At 39.5% G+C, this 14,034-nt stretch overlaps 1 protein-coding gene across 1 annotated transcript in view; it reads right to left on the reverse strand.

The window, feature by feature from the left end:
* Positions 1 to 1,034: 1,034 nt before the first annotated feature.
* The window catches only part of SELENOI (selenoprotein I), a gene marked incomplete at its 5' end in the record, with an annotated part of 33,607 nt that continues 20,607 nt past the window's right edge, over positions 1,035 to 14,034 (reverse strand). Inside the window, 5 exons of the mRNA XM_081101126.1 lie at positions 1,035 to 1,572; positions 5,407 to 5,589; positions 6,641 to 6,821; positions 9,388 to 9,436; positions 13,126 to 13,234. Coding sequence (XP_080957252.1) covers positions 1,474 to 1,572; positions 5,407 to 5,589; positions 6,641 to 6,821; positions 9,388 to 9,436; positions 13,126 to 13,234 — 621 coding nt within the window. The 3' untranslated portion in view covers positions 1,035 to 1,473. The remainder of the gene's footprint in view (positions 1,573 to 5,406; positions 5,590 to 6,640; positions 6,822 to 9,387; positions 9,437 to 13,125; positions 13,235 to 14,034) is intronic.

A 14,034-nucleotide genomic window follows, 5' to 3' on the forward strand; every position in this document is an offset into this window, starting at 1 on the left:
TATTTTTACAAAGCAGCAGACAGACATTCAACCAAGAAATACACTATATAATTAAATTTTAAAATGGTCACATTCCTAGATAAATAATGGTTATGAACTTAATTACATATCAACACAGTGGTGCCTATTTTATCCAAGTGCAATCCATCCAAAAAAAGGGTTTAAGATACACTCTTCATTCAAGCACAAACTTCATTCAGTGAAAAATAAAAGAAAATCAGGGAGTAAATTTCACCACCACCAAAGTAAATGGAGACAAAGTAAAAAAAAAAAAAAAAAGAAGAAGAAGAAAATATCTACATTCATGGAAAGGTGTGATCTATTTTGATGCTTGTCCGTAAACCTCAAAAATTGTTCCAGGTATTATTAAAGAGAGTACATACTCAGTAAGGCATATATTAAAAAAATTTCTTCAAGTGGGAAGGTGGGCAAGCTGGAGAAGAGAGGGTTTCTCTCTCCTTCTTTATCCTGAATAAAATAAAAAATACAGCACTTGCTCCTCCACAGGCAGAAAGGAAGGAAGGAAGGACAAACTGAATTACAAAACTAACTTTGTAGTGAGGTTCACAGCAGTCATTTCATAGTGAGGCTCGTGAGAATCCTGGCTCCAAAGCCCATTTCCCCAAGAAGGAAGTTCATCTGTGCTCCTCGCAAGTCACTACCATCAGACTCACACTGGCACATGCATTCACTTAATCAGTTCTCAGGCACCAAATCAGCAACTATAGCCGAGGTGGGGAATGCCACACCGAAACAATGAACCATGCCCATGGGTGAGCTACAGTTACAATCCACTCTCTACTGAGTCTCAATAGAATGTTTTTCTTTAAAAGGAAACTAAACCATTTACCACACTCTGCTCCCTCACAAAGAGAGCCAGAATATTAGAGAATCTAAACATATATCCTAGCTCTCTTAGCACAGGAGGACAAAGGCATTTCCATGGGAAAGAGAAACCAGTATATTGGCAAACCGTCATATTGTTCTGTAATCATTTGGCATCTCTTGCTGAAGGTGACTTGCTCTTCTCTTTTCCTGATGTTGGATGTGGACTACTGATAGCTTCCAGAGCCAACGGCCTCTTACTAAGTACCAAATATGAAAACATATTGTGGTTTTCTGAACATCATCAGTGTTTTAAACCAATCTGGGGCTGTTTTAAATAATAAAAATAAAGCATCTTTAACTCTGTATGAACCAAAAACATTATGGACTCATGAGGTTAAAATCACTAAAAACATTTGCTGGTCTCATGTACATTAGGCTTCACCAAAACATCACATGGTTTAATAAAAAATAAAATAAGGTGGGAGTTAGTAGGTTCAAAATTCCACATTTCAGATTATATATATCATTCTTGCTGTACAAGTACCACACACAGAGTTCCCATGTCTGTTAAGCAGATCAGTTTAGTTCAATGGTGATAGATGAAATATTTACAAGCATCGTATTTACAGTACTTCTTTCTGTAGATTACAGGCCAATGTTCTTTTCTTCCATTCCTAGTCAATCTGAGTTGGGTTTCCTCAATGAGAACGGGTAAATCTGAAAATGGCTGCTCAGTTGCTTTACCTATATAAAACCAGAAAAGGAGGCAGTGACCAATATGGACCTAATTTTTTTTTTTTTTCGGCCCTCCCCGCCGCCCCCGCCCCCGCCCCTAATTATTTTTTTTAAAGCGCACAGAATTCACCCTCTGAAGACAACAATTTACTGACACAGCAAAAATCATCAGACATAATGAAGTTTTTTCTGGGTTAGTATAGCTACGAACCTAGACGGCTAAATAAGAGTACTAGATCTATCCTGGGAGAGTTAGGACTTAAACCTGGGTCTCCAGAGTTCTAGTCTTTCCAGAGCCCTCCAGACCACACAGATTCACATCAAATCTACTGAAGAATTATAGGGTTAGTTGATTTAAACCAGCTAGTAGGTCAAATATTTATATAGAGAGAGACTCAATATTCAGCTTTTTATAACATTTTTTTTATATCATTCCTAATCCTGATGAAAGAGTTTAAAACTAGATCTGTACACATTTTGGGAGGTTTAGGACATATTAGTTAGGGCAGTGGTCGGCAAACTCATTAGTCAACAGAGCTAAATATCAGCAGTACAACGATTGAAATTTCTTTTGAGAGCCAAATTTTTTAAATTTAAACTAAATAGGTAGGTACATTGTTAGTAACTTAATTAGGGTACTCCTAAGCTGGCCTTTGCTAAAAACGTCCTCAATCTGATTGAGGTACGTTCGCTGAGGTCAACCCCTTCCAACTCTCCCATCCACACTCGTCTTGTATACTTGTTTCATCTATCTCCTTTCCGAAAACCGACTTCTGCGCATGGGCCACGAAGTTTCAATCGCACTGTACGTGCACGCATATTTTGTGGAAGAGACACACTCAAGGGGCCAAATAGCCGCGTGTGGCTCGCGAGCCGCGGTTTGCCGACCACTGAGTTAGGGTATCACTAATAGGTTTGCAAGATCTTGGTTATGTGCCAGTTAGTAAATATCATTTGTTTGCTAGTTCTTACTTCTTTCCTTATTTGTATTACTTATATTTCAATAGTTCGGGCGAATGTTTTGTATGACTTAGAGCAAGTTTCACTTTCTGGTCAGAAGTTGCAGAAGTGGTAAGAGAACACAAAGACCGACAAAAAAAGACACTTCTGTAATTTCTTTCAATTCGCTTGTATCTATTTTCCAGATTTCTAACAAAGGAAATTTAAATAAAAATGTGTTTTGGTTTGGTTTGGTGTATGTATGATTTTCTGAAGATATGCTTCTGAAGGGTTATAATAAATTAAAACAATTACAACAGATATTAGCAGCCTGGTCAGCGTGGCTCAGTGGCTGAGCATTGACCTCTAACCTGGAGGTCATGGTTCAATTCCCAGTCAGGACACATGCCTAGGGTTGGTTGCAGGCTCGATCCCCAGTGGGGGACGTAGAGGAGGCAGCCAATCAATGATTCTCTCTCATCATTGATGTTTCTCTCTCTCTCCCTCTCCCTTCCTCTCTGAAATCAATAATATATATAAATAAAAACATTGGCAACTGTGTTCCCCATCATGCAGGTGCCTGATGAAATACCAGGATAAAGGCCTACAAGTGCTGCTATATAACATAATGTTAAATTTGCACAAATAAAAACATAGACAATTATGTCTTCATATTATAATTTGTAGAGTTATCATGATTTTTTTTCCATAACAATTTCATCGATTTTGTCCCAACAAACGTGGGCTACTTTGGGGAGAAACATAAGGGGAAAAAGCCTAAGTTTAATAACGTGCAAAGTATAAAGTTGTTATCAAGCATGACAGGTGCACCCCCTTGATAACTATGAACAACAATATATTATTGTTTTCTCAAATTGATTCACAGCAGGGTTCCTTTCCAAACAAGCACACTAAATAGAAGAGTTTTAAGAGACATAAAAGTGTGAATAGCCTTCTACATAACCCCACTCCTATGAAAGTATCCCAGAAAATAAAGCAAATGAAAGAAAAAATATTACTCCAGATTGTTCACTCCAACATTATTTATAATCGTGAAAATTTGGAAACAACCTAAATGATTAAAATAACTGAATCATAATTAAGTAAATTGGGTTACTATTAAGCAATCTCCTTGATAGAATATGCTATACTATTTTAAAAATCATAATTATGTACATATTAAAATATGTAAAATAATTAGAAAATAATGCTAAAGCGTGATGAAAAAGAAAACAAACTGCATGGTTCTGATTCTCATTTTATTACATGAGTCTTCGTTCATTTGTCCTGAAACTGAGACAGGCCAGCAAGCCAGGACAAGCAGACTAGGGAAACTGAGGCAGCTGAACAAACTGACAGAGCAATTACAGCAGATTCAGAAGGTCCCTCCCTAGAGATAACATCGAGGCCTCAGCAGCGGTATTTCAGCTCCTGGCCCCAAAAGCAGCAAAACCTGTGGGAGAATCCAGGACCAGCTGCAGTGACCAATGACCCCCGGCCCTGACAACGACCAATCAGTGGAGACCATGAGCCTGAAGGAGCACACCTAGAAAACGGATGAATATTATTCTGCTGAAACCCTCCCCTGAGGTTCCCGCCTGCAAGAAAGAGATAAAAGCCTCAAGACAAAGGGCCTAGCTCTCCCTCTGGGGAGCAGCTCCCCCCATTCCCGTTCCTCTCTTCTCCCCTCCCCTCTCCCCCCACAGGCATGTATCTCCTAAACTTGAAGGGACCCCAGGAGAATTATAACCTAGGGAGCAATGGGCAGCGGCAGCTCACCCCAGGATAACCCTCAACCTGTTCCCCAGTCCCCTTTCCTCTGGTTTCCCAGAGAGCTACTAGAGCCCAGCCTCGGCTCTCCTGTCGCTTCTTCTACACTAATAAGCCCTTCTTTGTTTCACTGTCCCCAGCTTTAATAAAGGTTCCCTCACAGTCACCTGGACTCGTGTTGTGACATTTTTCCCCGGATGAAGTCAGTAACCCACACTACGTGCCGGCCCTTGGCAGACCCGCTCAGGGCCAGGTCCCTGGAACCAGTGACAAGATTGGTCTCTTATTTTTAGAAGAGAATATTATGGTTTGCATAATGTTTCTTAAATCCTTTCTCTTCTATATTTACCCTTATTTATTATTTCTCCTGATGAGGACTCAGAAACAGCATAGATAAAGTAAAACTTCAAATAATGCAAAAGCCTTACATCAGAAGTTCTAACCTCTTTACCACATGCAGGGGGAGGAGAGAGGGAGACAGTGCTACAAAACCAATTCCAGTTTCTCTCCAAAGTATAGTAACGAGCAATAAAAATGCCCCTAGAGCAGCCGTGGGCAAACTACGGCCCGCGCTGGCCCGTTCGGCTTTTCTATCCGGCCTGCGGAGCCGAAAGAGCGGAGGGTTCTCTTGCTCTCCCCTCCGCTCCTTCACCAGCAGCAGTGTTAGCATGTATTAGTTCACACAAACACTCCATCCATGCTTTTGTTCCGGCCCTCCGGTCCAGTTTAAGAACCCATGGTGGCCCTCGAGTCAAAAAGTTTGCCCGCCCCTGGCCTAGAGCTAAAGTATGCAGAGAAATAATCAGCCAATGGGATCATCTCATCCTATATAATTAAAAGCACAAAGGAGTTTATAATCCTATTCAACAAGAAAACGTTTTACATTTCTGCCGGCTTAAAAACAGGAACTGACTCCTTATAATTACCCAGCTTTTAAATTATTTGTAGTTATTATAACACACTCATTAGAGAAACAATATTTAAAATGACACACCTGGATATTATAAAACATTTAGAGAATATACCAAAATTCTCCTAGCTACTATAATAAGCAAACTTTCATTTACAATTTTCCCTCACTTTCTTTCTTTTCATAAGAACCAAATGGAACCAGTTTTGTTCTCAATTACTCACCACTCGTACTCCATAATGGATGTGGGCCAGAGTGAAAGCAGCTGTTACTGTATATAGGAGAATGCTCTCAATATAAGAGGCGACTCCTAAGTTTACCACCACGACAACCAAGAAGAGAGGAACCAGCAACCAATTCAAAGTTGGACATCTGGTGTTGCTCATTTGACAAACAATCAGCTGACACTTGAAGTTAGTAAAAAAAAAAAAAAGGGGGGGGGGGGTTGGAATAAAATTTAATTAGCAAAACACTTCCAAAACTTGTCACACCAACATTTAAGAAGGATTCAAGTACCTGAGCCAACACATTCACATTACATTAAGTTCAGTAGTCCCAGTGATCAGAGCAGGGGTTAACTGGATCTCTGCCCCCCACCTTCAAACCTGTGGACCCGCAGACCACGTGCATGTCAGAAGAGTGTAGAAAGGATGCCACAGAAGGCATTCTTCCTCTAGATAATAGTGTGGGTAAAAGTTTCTCCCAATTTTAAGACTCTTTGTGACCTTAAAAAATTTTTTTTTTCAAAACAGCCTCCCACACAACTAAATTTCTCATATTACCATATTAACACCTCAAACCTCTGTGGCTCCCTTTACTTTCAACACCTTACTCAAATACAGCTTTATTCATTCATAAATGCTTTAATACATGGAAACGTAAGCTCAGTGGCTTAGAAAATAAAAAAACTTATTAAGGACCTGGCCTGAGCAAGAGCACAGGGTTCTCGCTCCCAAAACTATCAGGGTCTTTTCTCAACTCCTAATTTTTAAAAATATGCTGTTATTTGTTACCTAGTGTATAATCCCATGTCCTTAATTTAAAAATCAGTTGGTTAAAAAAATGTGTGGGGTGTGTGTATGATGTGTTTTCTCTCTCGCAAAAACCTGTTTCAAGCTCCCTAAACTAATCATTAGATCTATAGCCATTTTAATGACACTGTTAATAATTTTTACAGTCTGAAAGGAATTTAAAATTATTCCATGAATTCTTCAGCAGGCAACCAAAACAAAAAGCTCAAATATGCTATGGTTCCAAAATACTACTGCCGTCTCTAAATCCTATTGGTTTCAAAGGAAAAAAATAATTTCTGCCTTTGAGGTTATTATTTTCTCAAATTTTGAATGACAATATCTTTAAATTAATATCTGCTTATTCTAATCTGTATAAGGTTTCTCAAATTATCAACTGTCATATAGTCCTTATATATATTAAGATTTTTAAAAGAAAAAATCTTACTGTGATATTGGCAAAGGCTGTTCCAACCATAAAGTAGAATACTCTAGGATGCATCTCTAAAATATCGGAAGGTGACTGGAGAATCCAGGCTGTAGACAAAATGAATAGCAAACATGGAGAAAAGAAGGGGACCAGAGCTTCATAGATTGAATTGTGTTTCAAGCTGTTATTTTTACAGCTTCTGGAAAAAAAAAATCAAGTAATACAAAGAACATTATTACATATAAAACTTATATTATACTTGTGTTTTATAGTTTTAATGTACTTTCAGACTTATTCCCTAATTTCATACTCACCACAGTCCTATGGCATAGGTAACAATCAACATTATTAACCCCATTTTAACAGACAGGTTAAGTGAAGATGTGAGAATTTAAATTTACATAACTTGCCCTAGCCGACTTGGCTCAGTGGATAGAGCATCAGCCTGCGGACTGAAGGGTCCCAGGTTCGATTCCGGCCAAGGGCACATGCCTGGGTTGCGGGCTCGATCCCCAGTATGGGGCGTGCAGGAGGCAGCCGATCAACAATTCTCTCTCATCATTGTTGTTTCCATCTCTCTCTCCTCCCTTCCTCTCTGAAATCAATAAAGAAATATATTTTAATAAATAAATAAATAAATAAATAAATAAATAAATAAATAAATAAATAAATTTACAAAACTTGCTACCAAGTGGCAAGGCCAGGACTAGAACTTCTGACCTAGTCCCATTTTTACACCTGGAATGTGAAGACGAATAAAACTTGGTCTTTGATCTATGACAGTGATTTTCAACAGGTGTGCCACAAGAATTTTTAAAACACGCAATACCTGGCTATTTAGTCAGGGGCATTGACCTTTTTTCCCTTAGGTTGTCAAATTAAAAAAAGACAACCTGCCTGGCCGGCATGACTCAGTGGCTGAGTGTCGACCTATGAACTAGGAGGTCAACATTCGATTCCCTGTCAGGGCAAATTCCTGGGTTGGGGACCTTCATCCTCGGTGTAGGGTGTGCAGGAGGAGCCGATCAATGATCCTCTCTCATCATTGATATTTCCTTTTTTCTCCCCTGTGTGGGATGGTTGATCTTGAGCCTGCAGGGAGCAAGCTGGCTCCAGACTTCTCCAAGCCCACATTTCTTTGCCTCCAGTTCTTATGTGTCCAAAGACGGAACCACAGACACACCTTTGTAGGAGGGTTCATCATTGATATTTCTCTCTCTCTCCCTCTCTGAAATCAATAAAAGAATATATTTTTTAAGTGACAACCTGAAACCTATACAATTTTATTAACCAATGTCACCCCAATAAATTCATTTTAAAAGTTAAAAAAAAATGACAATAGCCAACACAACAATAGCCATCCGGTGTGAATGAATCAAAATTATACCTCTTTTTTTTTGTCAGATCAGCAAAAAAATATATTTTTTGGTGTGCTGGAGAATTTTAGTAATTAGTTTATGTGTACCATGAGATGAAAAAGGTTGAAAATCACTGTTCTTTGAGATTATATTCTAATAGGAAAAAGAAAATGAACATAAAGCAATACTACAAGAGGACCTCACAGTGAACAGAGAGCTTAAAGTGAGAAATAATTCACCTGGAAGATTCTGAAATGAGACTGCTGATAGCACTCTAGCATCTCTAGACACGTTTGCTCATCTGAACAGAGCCCCAAATCCTAGCCCTGGTTCTGCCACTGATTGCATGCCCGTGGCCAAGGTGTTGCCCAATCAAGACCACACCTTTAGAAGATGAGGAAGAAATGACTCAAATAATCTCTGTGGCCTTCAGAGCTTTAAATTTTATGGTTTCTATGAATGACTCTGCAATAAACAGGGAAGATTCATAGAGCTTAGCTTGACATGGACAGGATTTTGCAGACAGATTTGAGAGCTGAAGGATGAAGGAGGAAGTACAAGAAAGTTTTTCAAGTAGAGGAAACAACAAGAGCAAAAATACTGGGGAAGGAAAGAGCAGAATATATTCAGGTCACAAAAAGAAATTCAGTGAGGCTATACAGGGTGGGGAAGTGCATAGGTCAGAAAAATGAAACTCCACTTGCGCAACTCCCCTCCCCAAAGCCTACCATCCCCGCAGGCAGGAATTCTATATAATGCTATTTTAGAAGAGCCAGCAGAGGTCTAGAGTTTGGTCCTAAACTATACAAGTTCAGAAGTTTTCGTGTGTGTGTTTTTTATGATCATGTTAAGTAAACTTAGAGATAATCAATTTATAAAACAGAATGTAAACATATCAGCCCGGCCAGTGTGGCTGCTCAGTGGTTGAGCAGCAACCTCTGCACCAGGAGGGTCATGGTTTAATTCCCGGGTTAAGGCACATGCCAGGGTTGCAGGCTCATCCCCAGTGGGGTGTGTGCAGGAGGCAGCTGATCAGTGATTCTCTCTCATCATTGATGTTTCTATCTCTCCCTCTCCCTTCCTCTCTGAAATCAGTAAAAATATATTTAAATGCATCCATATTCAACAGGAATACCTTCCTGTGGATTCACTCACAAAAAAAACCGGCAAATTAGAAGGCTGTTTGGTGAGCCTAAAACTGTAGCAAAAGAACAAGAACAAGTAGTTTTGTGCTATGGTTGAAGTGACTACACAAGCCACCATAAATATACCAAATTATCCTAATTTCCTTCTAGATTCAAAATACAGATTTCACAACCTTTTCAAAATATCCAGATCCCAAAAGGAGAGATCTTAAAATTCATCTAAATAACAATTTCTTATCCAATTACAAAATGAAATACTTACTTGTAAAAGTTTAATAAACTCATTGGAAGAGTCACACATAATGCACAACCTAAAAGGAAGAATATTTAAATCATCAGGATTATTATTCAAGTGACTTTTATAATAAATACATACAAAATATGTAATATTTTTAGACCCAATACTTTTTAGATTCCAGTTTACTTCTGTAATGAAATATAACCCTTTTCTGAACAATATTTACAAGTGGAAGAGTGGCAAGACAGTTTGCTGATTCAAAGCAGACTTCAAGGAGCCAGTAGGAGGCTAGTTGAATAAACTATGGTACATCCACACAATAAAGCAATAGGGAATCTCAATGGAGAAATGGAGTGTAAAAAAAAAACAAATGGAAAATCTAGAGTTGAAAAGTATGATAACTTAAATGATAGGTTCCATGAAAAATTCACCAGATAGCTTAAGAAGCATGGGAGATAGCAGAAGAAGAAAAAAGCAGTAAGTAAAAGACAGATGAATAGAAATTCTATATAATAAAAGCCTAATATGCTAAGTGCCCAGTCAGCCGTTCAACCAATCAAAGAGTAATATGCTAATGATATGCTAAGGCTGCTCAACCGCTCGCTACAACATGCACTGACCACCAGGGGGTAGACAGTCAACCAGTCACTATGATGTGCACTGACCATCAGGGGGCAGACAGTCAACTGGTCGACCAGTCGCTATTATGTACACTAACCACCAGGGGGCAGACGCTCCAACCAGTAGGTTAGCTTGCTGCTGGGGTCTGGCTGATCAGGACTGAGTGAGATGGGCCAGACACACCCTGGCGCCCTCCCACAGTCCCTCCCCGGCTCCAATTGTGCACTGGTGGGGTCCCTTGGCCTGGCCTGTGTCCTCTTGCAATGCAGGACCCTGTAGGGGAGGTCGGAGAGCCGGTTTCAGCCTAATCCCACAGGCCAAGTCGAAGGACCCCACTGGTGCACGAATTTGTGCACCGGGCCTCTAGTTATGTAATAAAAATATCGAGAGAGAAAAGATTACAGTAAAATTAATAAAGCTTCATAAAAATCACCTATAGGACAATATCATGAGAAGCAATCTAACATACATGCAAATGAAGTCCAGAGGAGAAAAGAGAGACAGGAAAAAAATCTGAAGAAATAAACTGTGGTTGAAAACTTCCCATATTTAGTCAAAATACTGACTTATAGATCTAACAAGCTCAAGACCAAGAAGAACAAACAGAAAAGAAAACCACACCTATGTATATGACAGTCAAACTTTTAAAAGGTAAAGAATCTTAAAATCAATAAGAGAAAAATGACACATTACATACAGGGTGACAATGATGAAAGAGCTGGCTCAGAAACAGTGGATGCCACAGGACATTAGAATGACATATTCAAAGTGGTGGTGGGGAAACTAAGGCAAAAATCAAAATATGTTCACATAAACAAAAACAGAGAATACAATGCTATCGGACCTGCTCTACAAGAAATACTAAAAGAAGTACTTCAGACTTCTGAGAAAGAACAGCATATTTTAAGTCAGATATTCAGGAAGGAATGAAGTGCAGCAGAAAAGGTAAATAGTTGGTAATTATAAGAGAGTATCTATATATATAAAAGCCTAAGCGACCGGCCAACTAGCCAACCGCTGGTAGCTATGACGTGCAGTGACCACCAGGGGCAGACGCTCAACACAGGAGCTGCCGAGCGACAGCAACTTTGCAGAGTGCCCTCTCGCACTCCGGGACCCCTCGGGGGATGTCAGACTGCCAGTTTCAGCCCGATCCCCACAGGCCAGGCTGAGGAACCCCACCTGCCAGAGGGGCCCCGCTCATTCCGCAGATGCCCTTTGAGCCCCAACGCCACCCCAGGTGTGGCCGGCTGGGGAGGGACTGCAGGAGATTAGTTCCAGGGCATGTCCAATCCATCTCGCCCAGTCCCACCCCACCGGCCACCTTCTAGTTAATTTCCTTTCAATGTGCACGAATCCGTGCACCGGGCCTCTACTATGTTATAAATAACCCAAGGGTTATGGTAGTTATGCATTAGAAACAAGACTGGCACTTAAATTGAAAACTGTTAAAGCCAGGTGATGGCACATAGGGGTCTATTATATAAAAGTAGAAAGAATAGGCCTCGCCAGTTTGGCTCAGTGGATAGAGCATTGGCCTGCGGACCAAAGGATCCTGGGTTTGATTCCAGTCAAGGGCACATGCCCAGATTGTGGGCTCGATCCCCAGTAGAGGGCATGCAAGAGGCAGCCAATCAATGACTCTTTCTCATCATTGATGTTTCTACCTCTGTCTCCTTCTCCCTTCCTCTCTCTAAAATCAATAAAAAATAAATAAGTAAATAAACAAACAGAAAGAATAGAAAAAATATAGATGTTTAAATTTTTTCATAATAAACAAAAGGGGTGGGGGGACTAGGGTGGGGAATCTTGCTTTGTTGGTGGCCTGTATGTTGTACCCAAAGAAGGTAACCTTCCATAATAGCAAACAGGAGCCACTCCACCTCCTACCAACCTTTGACCATTCTTTGCCTAACCAGAGGCTCCAGTGCACCCCAGTCACCCCAAGACCAGCACTACTAATTTTATTGGCAGAAACTAAGTAGCTTAAGCACTAAGGCCCTTCTGTCTATTTGTGTCTACTCAAATCTACTACTGGAAAAGCTACTTCAATGATTTGTACAAAAACATGTGGGCTTCTGTTTTATTTCAGAGGGAAGAATTCAGATAAACTTATAAATCAGAAACAAAATGATGTGTCCAACAAAGCACTCACTTAACATTCAAAAGCATATCTCATATTATCAGAGAATTCCACCTAATCTTTACACTTAACATTTAAATATAAAATGCAAAAAAAATAAAAATGTAAAATGCAACAAACTGCCATATGATAAGCTGCTTAAATCAAAAGATCCACTACATGATGGGAGATGAAAAATAGTTAGCCTTGTCAAGGGATGGTAATCACAGTTTATGTAGTTACCAAAAGGTGAACATTTGGCAGATTACAGCAGGGTTCCTAAAATATCTATGGTTCAGAGCCATGAAAAGGGCACAAACCACTCTTTTTCTGTACTTTCCCTTCCATTACCAAGGTTCACCAATACAGAGACAGGGTTATTTTTTAGATAAGGAAACAGCAATAGCCAATAAGTAAGCTTTTTTTACTTCTACAAAGGTCTTTAGTGCTACTCCTGATGCCCCAACTAATCCAGATTCCTCTTCCATTTTGCCTCCTTCCCTAGAGACACTCTCCCCTAACTCAATCGTCCTGTAGAAATCCCCTTCAGCTAAAATCAAAAGGGAAACATTTCCATGGTCAAAACCTTTACCTCGCATTCAGTAGCATGAAGAGGATACCCGAGATAAACAGAGGCCCAATTTTTGGAGTGGATATATCATAAAGTAATCTCTATTCTTTTTCCTACAAACTAATAATCAACTTTGAGATAAGTAGAATATCTGTACCAAATGTCACCTACATGTGGATCCTCCAATACAACCTAGATTACTTTAAATTATTTATAAGTTTGTGTGATCTATTTTGGTATTTTCTTCTCATTAAGAATAGCTTGATGCTGAGCAACAACAACAAAAAGATACACAAAGAAACCTTATTTTTCCTTAATGATTAGGCTGAAATCCTATAGGGTTGTAGGACTGTCGAGAAGGGGGAGGGGTGTTGCTGCTTGTTATAATCAAACACTAGCTTTGATAACAAAGTGATGTTAAAACAGGCTTCAACATGGGGCTTCTTACCAATAATCATTGTAGTGAATAGGTCTCTATATAAGAAATTAAACAGGAAAGGTTCATACCAGGCCTCAACTCCCACAATCGCAGTCACTATGTAGACAAAAGAAATAGTCTGGAAGGAAAATGCAGACAAAAGCATACAGAGGCATTAACAGCTGGAAAGATCAGGGAATCAATGATGCTTTATGCAGCATAAAACTAGTCAAACAGTTTTAGCAAAAGCAAGAACTATGCTTAAATCTGATATTGTGGCACGTCTTCTTGCCTCTAAAAATATGTTTTTCAGCCAACAATGCCATAAAATAACTTCTAAACAATGCAAGCAACTGGCCATCACTTGGAACACCTTCAGGCACCTCATAAGTTGGGTAGGCCATAAGATGATCCAATTTGCCCACTTTCTTCTTCAAAAACATTCCAACTTCTGGCTCTTTACTGGAGCCTTAGGTGCAAATGGGCAAAATGGCAACACAAAAAGCATGATTCCAAGGCAGGGAGAGTTAATAGCAAGCCTATGAAGTAAGAAAAAACAAATCTTACTACTCACTGAAAAGTTGGTGACAAGAAGAAAAAGCCAATAAATATGTACATACCTTTTTTTTTTACTTTTACAAAATCAACAGTTAAAATGGAAGTTTATTCACATTAAGAAACTGTTCATTTTTTATGTAATAATGGCATTGCATTTATGTTTAGTTTGTTTAGTTTTTACAATTTTTTGATTTTTTTATAGAGAGGCAGGGAGAGGGAGAGGAACATCAATGTGAGAGCGAAACATGAATCGGCTGCCTCCTGTATACTCCCCACCCGGGACGGAGCCCACAACCCAGGCATGTGCCCTGACCAGGAATCAACCAGCAACCTTTCGGTATACGGATGACACCTAACCAACTATGTTTATGTTTTTCAAAA

This window comes from Myotis nattereri, assembly GCF_964212035.1.
Source record: "Myotis nattereri genome assembly, chromosome: 10".
In the NCBI taxonomy this organism is placed as follows: Eukaryota; Metazoa; Chordata; class Mammalia; order Chiroptera; family Vespertilionidae; genus Myotis; species Myotis nattereri.